Source organism: Salvelinus fontinalis, chromosome 37 (genome assembly GCF_029448725.1).
Source record: "Salvelinus fontinalis isolate EN_2023a chromosome 37, ASM2944872v1, whole genome shotgun sequence".
Lineage (NCBI taxonomy): Eukaryota > Metazoa > Chordata > Actinopteri > Salmoniformes > Salmonidae > Salvelinus > Salvelinus fontinalis.
In genome coordinates, this window is record NC_074701.1 from 29,032,377 (window position 1) to 29,051,765 (window position 19,389).

At 43.2% G+C, this 19,389-nt stretch overlaps 1 protein-coding gene across 9 annotated transcripts in view; it reads right to left on the bottom strand.

The window, feature by feature from the left end:
- LOC129836479 (mitogen-activated protein kinase kinase kinase kinase 3-like) overlaps positions 1 to 18,329 on the bottom strand; it is a 97,134-nt gene extending 78,805 nt beyond the window's left edge. For 8 of the 9 annotated variants that reach the window (XM_055902733.1, XM_055902738.1, XM_055902732.1 and 5 more), the window contains exon 1: positions 18,089 to 18,329. In XM_055902733.1, the coding sequence (XP_055758708.1) occupies positions 18,089 to 18,184 (96 nt within the window). In that variant the 5' untranslated portion in view covers positions 18,185 to 18,329. The remainder of the gene's footprint in view (positions 1 to 18,088) is intronic. The other variant, XM_055902736.1, reaches the window with a different exon arrangement.
- Positions 18,330 to 19,389: the final 1,060 nt, after the last annotated feature.

A 19,389-nucleotide genomic window follows, 5' to 3' on the forward strand; every position in this document is an offset into this window, starting at 1 on the left:
CATCTACTTACAACATGGAAACGCATCTACTTACAATATGGAAACGCATCTACTTACAATATGGAAACGCATCTACTTACAATATGGAAACGCATCTACTTACAACATGGAAACGCATCTACTTACAACATGGAAACGCATCTACTTACAACATGGAAACGCATCTACTTACAACATGGAAACGCATCTACTTACAATATGGAAACGCATCTACTTACAACATGGAAACGCATCTACTTACAACATGGAAACGCATCTACTTACAACATGGAAACGCATCTACTTACAATATGGAAACGCATCTACTTACAATATGGAAACGCATCTACTTACAATATGGAAACGCATCTACTTACAACATGGAAACGCATCTACTTACAACATGGAAACGCATCTACTTACAACATGGAAACGCATCTACTTACAATATGGAAACGCATCTACTTACAATATGGAAACGCATCTACTTACAATATGGAAACGCATCTACTTACAACATGGAAACGCATCTACTTACAACATGGAAACGCATCTACTTACAATATGGAAACGCATCTACTTACAATATGGAAACGCATCTACTTACAATATGGAAACGCATCTACTTACAATATGGAAACGCATCTACTTACAATATGGAAACGCATCTACTTACAATATGGAAACGCATCTACTTACAACATGGAAACGCATCTACTTACAATATGGAAACGCATCTACTTACAACATGGAAACGCATCTACTTACAATATGGAAACGCATCTACTTACAATATGGAAACGCATCTACTTACAATATGGAAACGCATCTACTTACAATATGGAAACGCATCTACTTACAATATGGAAACGCATCTACTTACAATATGGAAACGCATCTACTTACAACATGGAAACGCATCTACTTACAATATGGAAACGCATCTACTTACAATATGGAAACGCATCTACTTACAATATGGAAACGCATCTACTTACAATATGGAAACGCATCTACTTACAACATGGAAACGCATCTACTTACAACATGGAAACGCATCTACTTACAATATGGAAACGCATCTACTTACAATATGGAAACGCATCTACTTACAACATGGAAACGCATCTACTTACAACATGGAAACGCATCTACTTACAATATGGAAACGCATCTACTTACAATATGGAAACGCATCTACTTACAACATGGAAACGCATCTACTTACAATATGGAAACGCATCTACTTACAATATGGAAACGCATCTACTTACAATATGGAAACGCATCTACTTACAATATGGAAACGCAGTGAAGGAAAGAAAGCATCAGGCACAGACTCCAGGCAGAGCTGCGTGTGGGTTAGAGCTGTGTGTGGGTTAGAGCTGTGTGTGGGTTAGAGCTGCGTGTGGGTTAGAGCTGTGTGTGGGTCAGAGCTGTGTGTGGGTTAGAGCTGTGTGTGGGTTAGAGCTGTGTGTGGGTTAGAGCTGCGTGTGGGTTAGAGCTGCGTGTGGGTCAGAGCTGCGTGTGGGTTAGAGCTGCGTGTGGGTTAGAGCTGCGTGTGGGTTAGAGCTGCGTGTGGGTTAGAGCTGCGTGTGGGTTAGAGCTGCGTGTGGGTCAGAGCTGCGTGTGGGTTAGAGCTGCGTGTGGGTCAGAGCTGCGTGTGGGTTAGAGCTGCGTGTGGGTTAGAGCTGCGTGTGGGTTAGAGCTGCGTGTGGGTTAGAGCTGCGTGTGGGTTAGAGCTGTGTGTGGGTTAGAGCTGTGTGTGGGTCAGAGCTGTGTGTGGGTCAGAGCTGTGTGTGGGTTAGAGCTGTGTGTGGGTTAGAGCGTAGGTCTAGTCCTAGCTGGGCAGCCAGAGAACTGAGAGAGGCTAAAGAGGCACATGTTGGCAGGCTAGCTAACCGGCAGCCTAGACCAAAATCTATAGATCCCATGAGCATAAATGACAAATTTGACATATCCATGCAAGCTCACATGTTATGACAAAGTTATGTACTCTGAACAAAAATATTAACACAACATGTAAAGTGTTATCCCATGTTTCATGAGCTGAAATAAAAGATCCCAGAAAAGCACAAAAAGCTTAATTCTCTCAAATTTTGTTTACATCCCTGTTAATTTAATGTTAATTTCTATACCATAAGCCAACTCCAACTTCATTTAAGAGAATTTGGCAGTACGCCCAACCGGCCTCACAACCACAGACCACATGTAAGCACGCCAGCCCAGGACCTACACAACCAGTTTCTGGATGCGGGTGCTGAGAAGTATTTCTGCCTGTAACAAAGCCCTTTTGTGGGGAAAAACTCATTCTGAATGGCTGGGTCCCAGTGGGTGGGCCTGGCTGCCAAGTGGGTAGACCTATGCCCTCCCATGGCTGCCTCCCTGCCCAGTCATGTGAAATCCATAGATTAAGGCCTAATGAATTTCTTTAAATTGACTGATTTCTTAATATGAATTGTAACTCAATAAAATCTTTTAAATTGTTGCATTTATATTTTTGTTCATTATGGTTTTATAAACACATGTCCTAATCCAAAAGCAAATGAGTCCTCATTAACAAACAATAAATGCAAGACAGGTGTTGTCTGTTTAAGACAGGTGTTGTCTGTTTAAGACAGGTGTTGTCTGTTTAAGACAGGTGTTGTCTGTTTAAGACAGGTGTTGTCTGTTTAAGACAGGTGTTGTCTGTTTAAGACAGGTGTTGTCTGTTTAAGACAGGTGTTGTCTGTTTAAGACAGGTGTTGTCTGTTTAAGACAGGTGTTGTCTGTTTAAGACAGGTGTTGTCTGTTTAAGACAGGTGTTTTCTGCACATTTTACAAACATATTTCCTACTTCGCAAAAACAAGTGGTCAAATATGTTTGTGAATATGACATTTGACTCCACAGATTACATTTGTGACCTGCATTTTACATGTGACTTGACTCCCATTTGTGAGTTGTTCCACATATTTGTGAGTTGTTCCACATATTTGTGAGTTGGGTTTTACAGATCTTGTGCAATGAATCAAATGGCCCCCCAGAATATGTACATTGACCCCCCGCCTTGTTTTTACACTGCTGCTACTCTCTGTTTATTATCTATACATAGTCACTTTACCCCTACCTACATGTACACTGCTGCTACTCTGCTGTTTATTATCTATGCATAGTCACTTTACCCCTACCTACATGTACACTGCTGCTACTCTCTGTTTATTATCTATACATAGTCACTTTACCCCTACCTACATGTACACTGCTGCTACTCTCTGTTTATTATCTATGCATAGTCACTTCACCCCTACCTACATGTATACTGCTGCTACTCTCTGTTTATTATCTATGCATAGTCACTTTACCCCTACCTACATGTACACTGCTGCTACTCTCTGTTTATTATCTATACATAGTCACTTTACCCCTACCTACATGTACACTGCTGCTACTCTCTGTTTATTATCTATGCATAGTCACTTCACCCCTACCTACATGTACACTGCTGCTACTCTCTGTTTATTATCTATGCATAGTCACTTTACCCCTACCTACATGTACACTGCTGCTACTCTGCTGTTTATTATCTATGCATAGTCACTTTACCCCTACCTACATGTACACTGCTGCTACTCTCTGTTTATTATCTATACATAGTCACTTTACCCCTACCTACATGTACACTGCTGCTACTCTCTGTTTATTATCTATACATAGTCACTTTACCCCTACCTACATGTACACTGCTGCTACTCTCTGTTTATTATCTATACATAGTCACTTTACCCCTAACTACATGTACACTGCTGCTACTCTGCTGTTTATTATCTATGCATAGTCACTTCACCCCTACCTACATGTACACTGCTGCTACTCTGCTGTTTATTATCTATGCATAGTCACTTTACCCCTACCTACATGTACAAATGACCTCAACTAACCTGTACCCCCGGAACCGCTACTCCCTGTATATAGCCTCATTATTGTTATTTTATTATGTTACTAAATAAACGAAAGTAGAAAGTAAATATTTTCTTAACTCTAATTCTTGATCTGCATTGTTGATTAAGGGCTTGTAAGCATTTCACGGTAAGGTCTAGACCTGTTGTACTCGGCACGTGACATAAAATGTGTAATATACAGATTCCAGATTAGGACATCCTCAGTTCTCATAAAAAATAAGATAAAAATGAATATCACAATTACCTTTCCTATCTTAATTTCCTCCTATCCAATCTATATATTCCTTCCCTCTCCACCTTTCCTTACTCCCTTTCCTTCCCTGGGTTCCTCTCCTCATATCATTTCCTAGCTTCATTTCTTATTTTCCATTGCTTGAGCCCTTTCCTCCAATCCTTTGCTTTCCTAGCTCTCTTTCCTTCTGTCCTTTCCAAACTTTCTTTCCTACTATCCTAGATTTCTTTCCTAATTGTCTTGCTCCTTTCCTTCCCTAGCTTCCTTTCAGTTCCCTTTCCTAATTTTCTTGTTCCCTAAATTTCTTTAATTTTCTCTTTTCCTAGTTACTTCCTCCATTCCTATATTTATTTCCTTCCTTTCCTCCCTCCTTTGCTTTCCTAGTTCCCTTTCCTCTTATCCTTTCCTGGCTACCTTTGCTTTCCTTTCCTAAGTCTTTCCCATCTTCCATTCCTCCTTTCCTTGATCCCTTTCCTCCCTTCCTCCTCTCCTTTGTTATGCTAGCTCGCTTTCCTCCCATCATAGCTTCCTTTCCTTCTTTCTTGCTCCCTTTACTTCCCTAGCTTCCTTTCCTAGATTCCTTTCATCCTTTCCCAGCTTACTTTCCCCCTACAACAGTAGTGACTTTGGGCATTCTACATTACTGTTACTATGACAGTCATTATAACAGTAGCAGCAAATCAGTGGCCCTATAGTAGCGTGTCCACCCTGAGATTGGAAGGCTGGAGGTTTCATCCATGCTTGAGTCATACCAACCAAAGACTACAAGATGTGGCCTGATGCCCCTCTGCTTGGCACTCAGCATTAAGAAGATGGAACGGGGGTAGGGACTTACAACAGGCTAGCGCTATCTGGAGGAGGGCCACAGCAAAATCAATCAATCATTGGTGGACAGCTTGAGAGCATCCAGAAGTGTGCTTGCCAAATCTTCCATGGCACGGCATACTCTGGATAATGGGTGCACTACACGGATCGTAGCCCTCACTTCCTGAGCAAAAAGAACCTATGGCTGGACTTTGCAGTATCCCAAGTCCCCCTTCAGAGACTGTTAACCTGCCTGCCAAGGACAAGTGTAAGGCAGGTCACCCGTAGTACACACATGCTCTCTATTCCACAGGCCAGGACTGAATGATACAGTCACCCTTACCTTACTTTTGCCACTTCACTCTGTATGAGTGTCCACTTTATCAACTCTTCGAGTATCTCCTAAAAGTAAACGTGAAATATGTTTTACTTGTATTCTAACTTAAAGGTTCTATTATGCAATATGAAAATATGTCTAAAGCATATTAGAAAACAGTCCACAGCAAATCATTACAACAGAATCCCATTCTGAATGACTTCTCTGCACTACCCCAAAACAAATTCCACTGTGCCATAAATCTGTTTGAATTATGATGCTTACAACAACAGATGCAAATATGGATTTATGGGACATTGGAAAAAAATTCAAATATTGAGAGACATCTTCAGAATGTGATTCTGATGTAATACAAGTTGGTTTGGAGAGTTTTTTTATTATATTTTACTTTAGACACATTTTCATAATACATTGTAGTCGATGGCAAGTGACCACTCAATTTTCTCTGTAATGAAACAACTTATATCAAAAATGTCTTGGGGATCAACTACAATCACATAGAGTGAAAATAAGTCTACATGTAAAAATTGATGAACTTCCCCTTTAATGCCGAGTGCCAAGCTGAGTGAGTCTAGCTGAGTGAGTCTAGTTTGTATAACACAATCAGGGATCAAACCTCCACCCTTCCAATCTCAGGGTGGACACTACCATCGGGCCACTGATTTGCTGCTACCATTATAGTTACTGTAATTGTTGTAGTAGTACCACCTCGGGCCACTGATTTGCTGCTACCATTATAATAATAATAATAATAATAATAATAATAATAATAGTAGTAGTAGTAGTAGTAGTAGTAGTAGTAGTACTAGTAGTAGTAGTAGCAGTAGCAGTAGCAGTAGCAGTAGCAGTAGCAGTAGCAGTAGTAGAATGCCCAGTGACTAATGTAGTGGGAGGAAAAGAAGCTGGGAAAAGAGGAAATGGATCTAGGAAAGAGTTAGGGAAGGAAATGGAGTAAGAAAAGGAGGAAAGGAATCCAGGAAAGGAGGAGGAAAGAAAGCTAGGGAAGAAAAGAGCAGGGAAAGGAGGAAAGTAAACTATGATAGGAAGAAAGGGGGAAAGGATAGGAGAGCTAGCATAGCAAGAAAAAGGAAAGGAAGCCAAGAAAGGAGGAAAGAAAAAGAGTACAGGACATTAGGGAAAGGGAACAAGGAAATGTGGAAAGAAAGCTAGAAAATTAAGAAAGGATCTAGAAAAGGAAGCTAGGGAAGGAGGAATGGAAGATGGGCAAGACAGAGGAAAGAAAGTTAGGAAAGGAAGAAAGGAAGCTAGGAAAGGATAGGCAGAAAGGGAGCTAAGAAAGAAAAGGAGGGGAGGACAGCAAGGAAAGCAAGCAAGGAAAGGAAGAAATGGCAATTATAAAAGGAAAAGAAAGGAAACAAGGAAATGAGAAAAGAAATGCTGTGTTAATCCAGAAAAAAAACCTGTCTTGCATTTATTTGCTAATCATTTGTTTTTGTTAAATTATGACTCATTCACTTTTGGATCATGACATATGGTTGTGAAACTACACTGAACAAAATTATAAAACGCTACAATTATAAAGTTTTTACTGAGTTGCTGTTCATAAGGAAATCAGTCAATTTAAATAAATTCATTAGGCCCTAATCAATGAATTTCACATGACTGGGAAAACAGATATGCATCTGTTGGTCACAGATACCTTCAAAAAAAAAGGTAGGGGCATGGATATATAAAAAAATAAAAAAAATAACACAGTATCTGGTGTGACCACCATTTGCATCATGCAGTGCGACACATCTCCTTCACATAGAGTTGATCAGGCTGTTGATTGTGGCCTGTGGAATGTTGTCCCACTCCTCTTCAATAGCTGTGCGAAGTTGCTGGATATTGGCGGGAACTGGAACACGCTGTCGTACACGTCAATACAGAGCACCCATGCTCAATGGTGACATGTCTGGTGAGTGAATATGCAGGCCATGGAAAAACTGGGACATGTTCAGCTCCCAGGAATTGTGTACTATCCTTGCGACATGGGGCCGTGCATTATCAGGCTGAAACGTGGTGGAGGCGGATGAATGGCTCAACAATGGGCCTCAGGATCTCGTCATGGTATCGCTGCACATTCAAATTGCCATCAATAAAATGTAGTTGTCTTCGTTGTCCGTAGCTTATGCCTGCCCATACAATAACCCCACCACCATGGGGCACTCTGTTCACAACGTGGACATCAGCAAACCGCTCGCCCACACAACGTCAGTCTGCCCGATACAGTTGAAACCGGCATTCAACCGTGAAGAGCACACTTCTCCAGCGTACCAGTGGCCATTGAAGGTGAGCATTCGGCCCACTGAAGTTGGTTACAACGCCGAACTGCAGTCAGATCAAGACCCTGGTGAGGACGACGAGCAAGTAGATGAGCTTCCCTTAGACGGTTTCTGCAGACATTCTTCAGTTGTGCAAACCCACAGTTTCATCATTCTCTAAAATGGCGTTGAAGGGTGCTTATGGCAGAGAAATTAACATGAAATGCTCTGGCAACAGCTATGGTGAACATTCCTTCAGTTAGCATGCTAATTGCACTCTTCCTCAAAACTTGAGACATCTGTGGCAGTGTTGTGTGACAAAATTGCACATTTTTAGTGGCCTTTTATTATCCCCAGAACAAGGCGCACCTGTGTAAGGATCATGCTGTTTAATCAGCTTCTTGATATTTATTTATTTACCGTTATTTTACCAGGTAAGTTGACTGAGAACACGTTCTCATTTGCAGCAACGACCTGGGGAATAGTTACAGGGGAGAGGAGGGGGATGAATGAGCAAATTGTAAACTGGGGATTATTAGGTGACCATGATGGTTTGAGGGCCAGATTGGGAATTTAGCCTGGACACCGGGGTTAACACCCCTACTCTTACAATAAGTGCCATGGGATCTTTAATGACCTCAGAGAGTCAGGACACCCGTTTAACGTCCCATCCGAAAGACGGCACCCTACACAGGGCAGTGTCCCCAATCACTGCCCTGGGGCATAGGGATCTTTTTTAGACCAGAGGAAAGGGTGCCTCCTACTGGCCCTCCAACACCACTTCCAGCAGCATCTGGTCTCCCATCCAGGGACTGACCAGGACCAACCCTGCTTAGCTTCAGAAGCAAGCCAGTAGTGGTATGCAGGGTGGTATGCTGCCACACCTGTCAGGTGGATGGATTATCTTGGCAATGGAGAAATGCTCACTAGAATGAATGTAAACAAATTTGAGCAAAAAATGAGAGAAATAAGCTTTTTGTGCACATGGAAAATATCTGAGATCTTTATTTCAGATCATGAAATATGGGACCAACACTTGATATGTTGCAATTATATTTTTGTTCAGAGTATATGAGCATATTTACAGATAGTGATTATTTGAAAGTTGTATTCTGTATTTTTACAACACCTCCTTTGTTTGTGACTCACGACATATATTTACAACATTGCAATAGAGATCTCCATAGATTCGCTCCCACTTCCCAGCTTTACACCCTGTGACAAGCACCCCTCTAGTGAAGGCAGAGTGAAAACACAGAAACTAACTTTTCCCAGCTTTACACCCTGTGACAAGCACCCCTCTAGTGAAGGCAGAGTGAAAACACAGAAACTAACTTTTCCCAGCTTTACACCCTGTGACAAGCACCCCTCTAGTGAAGGCAGAGTGAAAACACAGAAACTAACTTTAGTCTGTGGGTCATCTTTAAATCAAAGATGTAGCTATGTGGCAAACATAGGCCTAATCTTCCAGCACATCAGAGGCCTGTCCCTGGTGGCTAATTTGTCCCTTGAGGACACAGACACACATAAGGCCTATAGGTTATACAAGCCCTGTGTGGACTGTGGCACTCCATTACAGAATTCCCATTGAGAGGTTGACTCCACCCTACGGTCAGCTGGACAGGCATGTAGTAGTAGGCCTCGGGAAATTATTGGAAACACTCTTATCCAGACCAACATACAGGAGCAATTAGGGTTAAGTGCCTTGCTCAAGGACACTGACAGATTTTTCACCTAGTTGGTTTGTAGATTTCAAACCAGCGACCTTTAGGTAACTGGCCCAACGCTCTTAACCGCTAGGCTACCTGTAACTTCGCTCCTTTGTCTCCCCCTCCCTCTTCCCAAGGCTTAAATTATTATATCTCTTATGATTCTGGGCACCATTGGACTAAGAGCCATTATGCCCAGCGTCTGAGCTCATTCCGTATGGGGTTCACACCCGGGCAGCAGGTTTGGGCTAAGAGCCATTATGCCCAGCGTCTGAGCTCATTCCGTATGGGGTTCACACCCGGGCAGCAGGTTTGGGCTAAGAGCCATTATGCCCAGCGTCTGAGCTCATTCCGTATGGGGTTCACACCCGGGCAGCAGGTTTGGGCTAAGAGCCATTATGCCCAGCGTCTGAGCTCATTCCGTATGGGGTTCACACCCGGGCAGCAGGTTTGGACTAAGAGCCATTATGCCCAGCGTCTGAGCTCATTCCGTATGGGGTTCACACCCGGGCAGCAGGTTTGGGCTAAGAGCCATTATGCCCAGCGTCTGAGCTCATTCCGTATGGGGTTCACACCCGGGCAGCAGGTTTGGGCTAAGAGCCATTATGCCCAGCGTCTGAGCTCATTCCGTATGGGGTTCACACCCGGGCAGCAGGTTTGGGCTAAGAGCCATTATGCCCAGCGTCTGAGCTCATTCCGTATGGGCTTCACACCCGGGCATCAGGTTTGGCTCCCTCTTTCAGCCAAGGCAGCCAGCGTTAAAATCCAGGCTTATCCTGGGAAAACTGGGTCACTGAACTTTCCCCCTATCCCTCGCTCTCTCACTGCTTCTGAGCCAGGCCATAGAAACATAAACCGACCACGCAACCCACAGTCAGTCATAAACTATCTAGGTCAAATAGGAGAGGAGTTGTGCCATGAGGTGTTAATCTGTTTTTTGAAACCAGGTTTGCTGTTCATTTGAGCAATATGAGATAGAATGTAGTTCAATTAAATAATGGCTCTATATAATAGTGTACGCTTTCTTGAATTTGTTCAGGATTTGGGGACAGTGAAAAGACCCCTGGTGGCATAAGTGGGGGCGCCAGAGCTGTGTGTAAGTTGACTATGCAAACAATTTGGGATTTAACATGTTTTTTATGAAAAGACGTGACGCAGTCAGTCTCACCTCAACGCTTAGCCAAGAGTGACTGGCATCCATAGTATTTATATCATCCTTCAGATCACAATGAAGAGCAAGACGTGCCACTCTTTTCTGGGCCAGCTGCAGCTTAACTAGGTCTTTCCTTGCAGTACTCGACTCAACAATAATCAAGATAAAACAAAAATGGTCCTAAAAACCTCAAATGAGCTAAATAATAAACATAGCCAAAAATGGAAATAAATAAAAAAGGGCCCAACAATTGCACTTTTAACTTAGTGAATCACAATTGCACTTAGAATACATACAAATGTATGCACACATTACTGTAAGTCGGTTTGGATAAAAGCTTCTGCTAAATGACATATTATAACATAGGCCTAGACCCTGACAAAAACAAGGGCGTGTGCGGCAGGTGGGGAGTGAGCTGTGTGTGAGCGAATTGGTTCCAGTTTCTCTCCTTAATGCTTTAGGCCAAATACTGGCATCCCAGACCAGCAGCTAGCTAGACCAGTGGAATAAGCTAGTGGATGGCCAGAAGAATAAAACAGAGCCAAGCTAAGGCCAAGGCTTTATAAAGCATGGCTAGTAGACTGACAACATAGGACAAAGGACGACCTCACCCCCAATCAGAGAGCTCAGAGTCTTTCTGACAACACCTAACTTCATGATTAATAGCCTTACCAAACCCCACCTTCACAGTCTGTGCTGTGAAGGTTCATAACCCACACTTCACATGTAGACACTACGTTAGAACACAGTGTGTGAAGAGGTACCGCGCTCAGAAAATAAGGAAATGCTAAACTCCTGAGGAAGCCAAAGAAACCAATCCCCTGCTGCATTTCTCATCTGCTTACCCTGCCACTCACAGACAACAGGCCTACATAACCTGCTGCGTTTCTCATCTGCTTACCCTGCCACTCACAGACAACAGGCCTACATAACCTGCTGCGTTTCTCATCTGCTTACCCTACCACTCACAGACAACAGGCCTACATAACCTGCTGCATTTCTCATCTGCTTACCCTGCCACTCACAGACAACAGGCCTACATAACCTGCTGCATTTCTCATCTGCTTACCATGCCACTCACAGACAACAGGCCTACATAACCTGCTGCGTTTCTCATCTGCTTACACTGCCACTCACAGACAACAGGCCTACATAACCTGCTGCGTTTCTCATCTGCTTACCCTGCCACTCACAGACAACAGGCCTACATAACCTGCTGCATTTCTCATCTGCTTACCCTGCCACTCACAGACAACAGGCCTACATAACCTGCTGCGTTTCTCATCTGCTTACCCTGCCACTCACAGACAACAGGCCTACATAACCTGCTGCATTTCTCATCTGCTTACCCTGCCACTCACAGACAACAGGCCTACGTAACCTGCTCAGAACTATACTGAACAAAAAACTTTAAAATGCAACAATTTGCGATATTACTGAGATACAGTTCATGAACTCAAAAAAAGGAACGTCCTCTCACTGGCAACTGCATTTATTTTCAAAAAACTTAGTGTAAATATTTGTATGAACATAACAAGATTCAACAACTGAGACATAAACTGAACAAGTTCCACATACATGTGACTAACAGAAATTGAATAATGTGTCCATGAATGAAGGGGGGGGGGTCAAAATCAAAAGTAACAGTCAGTATCTGGTGTGGCCACCAGCTGCATTAAGTACTGCAGTGCATCTCCTCCTCATGGGCTGCACCAGATTTTCCAGATCTTGCTGTGAGATGTTACCTGAGTCTTCCACCAAAGCACTTGCAAGTTCCCAGACATTTCTGGGGGGAATGGCCCTAGCCCTCACCCTTCGATCCAACAGGTCCCAGACGTGCTCAATGGGATTGAGATCCGGGCTCTTCGCTGGCCATGGCAGAACACTGACATTCCTGTCTTGCAGAAAATCACACACAGAACAAGCAGTATGGCTGGTGGCATTGTTATGCTGGAGGGTCATGTGAGGATGAGCCTGCAGGAAGGGTACCACATGAGGGAGGAGGATGTCTTCCCTGTAATGCACAGCGTTGACATTGCCTGCAATGACAACAAGCTCAGTCCGATGATGCTGTGACACACTGCCCCAGACCATGACGGACCCTCCACCTCGATCCCGCTCCAGAGTACAGGCCTCATTCCGTCGACGATAAACGCGAATCCGACCGTCACCCCCGGTGAGACAAAACCACGACTCGTCAGTGAAGAGCACTTTTTGCCAGTCCTGTCTGGTTTAGCGACGGTGGGTTTGTGCCCATAGGCGACGTAGTTGTCTGGTGAGGATCTGCCTTACAACAGGCCTACAAGCCCTCAGTCCAGCCTCTCTCAGCCTATTGCGGACAGTCTGAGCACTGATGGAGGGATTGTGCGTTCCTGGTGTAACTCGGGCTGTTGTTGTTGCCATCCTGTATCTGTCCCGCAGGTGTGATGTTCAGATGTACTGATCCTGTGCAGGTGTTGTTACATGTGGTCTGCCACTGTGAGGACGATCAGCTGTCCATCCTGTCTCCCTGTAGCGCTGTCTTAGGCTTCTCACAGTTTGGATATTGTCATTTATTGCCCTGGCCACATCTGCAGTCCTCATGCCTCCTTGCAGCATGCCTCCTTGCAGCATGCAGCATGCCTAAGGCACGTTCACGCAGATGAGCAGGGACCCTGGGCATTTTTCTTTTGGTGTTTTTCAGAGTCAGTAGAAAGGCCTCTTTAGTGTCCTAAGTTTTCATTGCCTACCGTCTGTAAGCTGTTAGTGTCATAACAACCGTTCCACAGGAGCATGTTCATTAATTGTATATGGTTCATTGAACAAGCATGGGGAAACAGTGTTTAAACGCTTTACAATGAAAATCTGTGAAATTATTTTCATTTTTACTAATTATCTTTGAAAGACAAGGTCCTGAAAAAGGGCTGTTTTTTATTTTGCTGAGTTTATAAGGAAATCAGTCAATTGAAATACATTTATTAGACTAAACCTATGGATTTCACATGACTGTGCAGGGGAGCAGCCATGGGTGGGCTTGGGAGGGCATTAGAATTTAAAAAAAAATCCCACAAAAGTGCTTTATTACAGACAAAAATACTCCTCAGTTTCATCAGCTCTCCATGTGGCTGTCTCAGACGATCGATCCCGCAGGTGAAGAAGCCGGATGTGGAGGTCCTGGGCTTGCGTGGTTACACGTGGTCTGCGGTTGTGAGGCCGGTTGGACGTACTACCATATTCTCTAAAACGACGTTGGAGGCATCTTTTTATTGTCCCCAGCACAAGGCGCACCTGTGTAATGATCATGCTGTTTAATCAGCTTCTTGATATGCCACACCTGTCAGGTGGATGGATTATTTTGTCAAAGGGAGAAATGCTCACTAGCAGGGATGTAAACAAATTTGTGCAAAAAAATGGGAGTGAAAAACAATTCCTGGGATCTTTTATTTCAGCTCATGAAACCAACACTTTATATGTTGCGTTCAAATTTTGGTTCAGTATAAAATGATTTAGACCTTAAAGTCCCGCTTCCAATCCAAACAACAAATATCCTCACTGAACTTCTGACGTCCCATGCTTTTTGTTTCGGGAGAAGGGCAGTAAAAGACAGCAGTCAAGTGTGATTACTGCCTCATTATTCAAATACAGGAATGCGGTTGTAATGTGGAGTAACCTATTCCTTGGAATAAACACTCATTAATGCATGTTTTATAACATGTTAACCAATGGCATTGATAGTGACACGCAGGAGACATCATTTAGAAAGAGAAGCACAGCTATCTTACAGACACAGCTGACAAAACAACAGTGACGCACTGTAGCCCACAACAAACACATTCTTACTGGGACGGGGTGGCAGATATCACCACCCCGCTACGCCTTCTGATTCTCTCCACATTGTACTGCTGTAATCTGCACTGTTAGCAAATGATGATATGACAAGCATAGTGGCGAACAATACGGAGGCTGTATGAGCTACTTCATTTCCTTAGGGTAGAAGAAATGCTTGGCTCAGTATGTTTTAGTGTGTGTATCAAGAAAACACAAGGTAAACACTGTAGGCTGTTACAGTACATTACACTGGTTCAATAGGTAGAAGGAGCCTCCCTGAAGATAAACAACGTTGGGGCTTATATCCAACAGTTTTAATAAGGAAACTAGAGGAAAACAGAACATTCCCGGCCCAAACAGGATGGCCACTGCAGACGGTTCTGCACGGTCCGATTGTGAACACATCCAGCTGAAGGTCTGACCAGGCTTTCTCCTCTACCTCTTCCTTTACAGGATCAGTCTTAAACAATGGATCACACACACACACAGGAAGTCAGGACCACTGCATTCCAGACCATGTCTGCCCAGCTGTGCCACTCACATTTTACATTCATTCACTATGACCAAGGTGAAAATGATTCCATTCCTGAAAGCATAGTGAGGCAAATGTCCTTAAGCTAAACATTTCAGGATGTGGGCTACATTTGATACGGTCATCTTCTACATATCTTATATTCTGTATAGTTAATGGTTACTGTCTAAACAAAAACTTTGAAGTCTTCATATTGTAGGCCTTCAAATTCCTCTTTATCCAACTAATTGCCATCTAATACTCTAAATACTTTCATTTTTTTCAGCTCATTTAACATGGGACCAACACTTTTACATGTTGTGTTTTTATATTAGCAAGGCAAAAAGATTGCTAAGTAGCCTACTCTGGTTGAAGTCAAGGTTATACTAACCTGGCATTATAAAATCTGTGTTGTTTGAATGTTAATGAACTTTGAATGGTCGCCACTGCCTCCCACAATAAAATTCCACAATATTGTGGTTAATTTATAACAACAAGTAGGAGGAGTGAAAGGTTTATTTGTGGTGCACTTGCAACAAAGGAAAGACTAGCTAGCAGATTATAAACGGGCTAATGTGATGCTCCATTAGCCGTTAAAGGTTAGGTACTGTTTAGCGTAGCACAGAGAATTTGACCAACCTTAACTTGGCGATACTTCCTCAATTCCCAACTTGGAAGATAACCAACGTCTTCTAAATGTCCAGGTCTAGTTGCAAGGGGCTCGTTTAAATTTAGAAAATGCCCCATTATCAAAATCATGTAAAGCGGCATGAAGTAATCCAACAATGTGTATGCCGTCATCTTGTCTATTTCAAATCTTCTTTCATTGATCGAGACAGGTGGGGGGGTAATGGACAGATTTCAAGAGACAGGATTTAAAGGAAAGTCTAGCCAGAACACTTTTCGACTAAGCAGGCAGGACAAATTTGTTGAGGCCACCGGAACAATGGAATTTGATAGCCCATCGGGAGAAGATGAGCGCACAGACTCAGATGAAGGAAGGATGGTGGAAATATTAAATCTGATGTCGGTGGAATTAAGGAAGAATGGACCTCTGTTCAAAAGAACAGTTAGAGAAGCAAAAGTTGGGATGGGAAAAAATATGCCCATTGTGAAGAATACCTCATATCTGGTGGGAGTCCGGTTTCTGAGACAATTGGGGCTCGAATTGTGAAATCCGTTGGAAGTATCCAAGATGATGGTGGGGAGAGGTGTGGGTAAAGTGGAGTCGGTGAGTCACGAGGAGTGGGCTGGTCATGACTTTTTGTGTTCCTTTGAACACAGGCGAATGAACACACATTAAATGACCATGCTGCATTGTGCTTTGAGCTAAGGAAAAGAGCACCTGTCAAGGGAGTCATTGCTGGAGTCTCGGAAGAAGTGGTCATGGAGGAGCTGAAGAGTATTCCTGGAGTGGTTGATGCACGGAGGAGGAATCGTTGGGTCAGTGGCAAGGAAAAGAAGAGCTTGTCTATTCTTGTGTTTTTTTATGTGGAGTCCCTCCCGACCAGAGTGAAGCTGGGGTGTGTACTTTCCTGTAAGAGCTTTTATTTCCAGGCCGTTGCAGTGTAAACGGTGTAACATTTTTGGAAACGTAGAGAGTGTCTACAGGCGGAGGAACCCGAGATGCAGAAGTTGTGGGAAAAAGGTGATGGTGAATGTTATGAAGAATCTGTGAAGTGTTACAACTGTGGTGGAAAGCATGTAGCTACATCTTTGGAGTGCCTGACAAGGACAAAACAGAATGAGATTGCCAAAGTCAGGGCCGTCCAGTGCATTTCATATACAGAAGCTGTCAAAAGGGTGGACGGAACAAAAGGTACTCGAGGACTCCATGGTGTTGGCAAGTCCTTAAATGCAGGCTGCAGAGTTGGCTTCCCTCCAGCAGGATGCAGGGATGTTACGTGTAAAGAAGGTGGACTTTGTGATTTTTATGGCAATGGTGTTCAATGGCACGGCTAAAGTGTAGGGGAGGTCCAGGAAGATGGACAATATTGTGGATGCGGCTGAGCGGTTTCTTGGAATAAATGTTCTCAGGGAAGGAGTTATACGAGGCAATGTAACGAGCAGTAATACCCTCAGGCCCCAGAGCTTGGGGAGGGAGCTATGGAAGAAATTAGGTAGTACTAGGATATAGGTTTTGTTAAACTCCACAGAAGAAGACATACGGCCCTTTGGGGTGGACACCCACCTGTCTCAATCAATGAGAGAAGATTTGAAATAGTCAATATGGCGGCATACACATGGTTGGGTTACTTCATGGAGCAAAACATTTATTTACTTTAAAACTAAACATGGATGTTTAGAAGACATTGCTTGTCTTCCAAGTCGGTAATTGAGGAAGTATTGACAAGTTAAGATTGGTCAAATTCTCTGTGCTATGCCAGTGGTATCTGATAATGCCCATCTGGCAGCTGGAACAGAGTAATGGTCTGAATAGGCAATATTTTTAATAGATAGAAGATTAAGATCACTTTAGGTGCAACCGAAATTGTACTTCCGCTTTTAACCCAACCCCTGCGAAAGACACACATACATGCACATATACAGGTTTTGGAGGAGTGGGTGGGCTGCCACACTGGGCATCATGGAAGCTGTTGTTTAGAGTGGTTAAGTGCCTTACTCAAGGGCCAAACCTCGGGCAATGGCATCTAGGATTTGATAACAGCAACCCTCTGGTTACCAGCTCACTGCCGCAAGATTTTGTCCTGTCGTACCCGGGATTCGAACTGGCAACTCTTCGGTTGCTGCAAACCGCTAGGCTACCTGCCGCCCCTAACAATTTAACACAATTAACTATTGCAGGGTCCCAAAACAGCAAAACTGTATAATTGAGTTCCTTAAATAATATCCAATGTAAATGTTTTTTGGGCTACAATCGAATTAAACTTGAATATTAATTGCTTTCCCTTGCCTTGGCTGACCGACTGCGCCGGGCCTTGTCTGTTGTGTGGAACCAGACTGAATCGTTCGGGGATATTCTACCACACCATAAATAGGACACTAACAAACAGGAACGCAACATTGTAACAAAGCCACCCAATGACCAAGGGTGACGGACTGCGTAATTCTGTTTATCAAAACAGAACATGAGGGATTAGGCTTTCTGTTGAGTATTTCGCGATATGATATTCTGGCCAGGTGCCTTCCACGGCTCCAAGCAAAGGTATTCACCAGCACTTGAGCGACAGGTTTTAGTGTAAACAACACTAAACAACAAACGTAGTATGCTTTCTTGTGTATCATTGGGTAAATTGGAATACCCTGTGTCGTTACAATGTAATGCGTGTGTTTTATTGTAATGTATCAAAATAGCACAGCAATTAACTACATGCTACTATTGCTGCAGTTACCTTGTAGACATCTCCGTATGTGCCACTTCCTATCCGCTGAATTAGCTCGAAATCCTCCTGCGGATTGCGCCTGGATAGGTCGACGCTGGAATTCATCTTTAGAACTCCGATTTATGGTTCCCGAATGGTATGGTTGAACGACACCAATACTACAAATCGAAAAAAAAACACAGCGTCAGAAAATAACAGCAAGCCTCCACCAAAACTTCAACATGGCTTCCAATGCGCAATGGGCATGCGCATCAATGTGTAGTTTTAAATTCTCTCAAAAAAAAAGCAGACTGGGAGGTAGTGTGCAGCAGCTTACAACGGTGTCAGATGGCTGGCTGACAATAAAGATCAAGTGAGAGATAAAGACTGAATGAAACAGGCTCTGGCCCCAAGAAAAGGATATGGGCCCCAAACTACAAACGACTTGGCTTCTACAAGAATAAAACATTGGAGTAGGCTATGTGGTTAACCCTTTAGCCTCGGGTATTTCCCACTGCCTTTATGGCAGAACGTTTAACAAAGATTTAGACAGGAGACCTATAAGATCTGTACACGAAACTGTTTGGCTTTTAACTTACGTTTGCATTTTTCTGAGCCCCCATGTTAGTGTATTCAAAGATATTGTTCAACGGCATTGCCAAGTCAATCCCTACTCCTATGCTCAATTGACGATTGATAATAGCAAAGTCTATACATTGGTTTTGGTGACAAGAGGCCTCGCGTGAAGGGTTGATGAGCAGGAATGTTAATTAGCGTTAGCCCACTACAGGGTACTGCCATTCATTCCTTGGTGGTGTGTGTATGTGTGTGTGTACAGGCTATGTTGTCACTATACTGGTCTCATGGTGCAGCAGAGACAGTGCTCAGTCACGTGTTGGGTTAGGGAAGGGTGGGGTAAACATACTCAATTAATCATTTGACCAAAATATTTAGGAAGAGGTCATCATTTCATGGAGTCTGTGAAAGAAGAAACCACATGGACAAAGTGTCCAAGTCAAACAAATTTGTATGAGGTTTCATGATGTTTGTATCTAAACAAAAGTAGATAATTTTTCAAGATTGTTCTATACATCATTCGGGGTCTCTATAAGCTTCAATATTAGGTCCTTAAAGTGCATCCTTGTAGCTGTGTGGGCTAATATAGTCAAAATGTTTGCATTGGTGTAAATTAATCCAATGGCCATGGGGAGTTGAGCCAATGACAAGTTGAGCAAATTCAAGTGTTTTCTTCCCAGGTGTAATACAAGGCATTATCGCTTGTAGTAACAACAGGGCCTGGCCTATGTTAAAAGTGTTTTAAAAAGTACAGT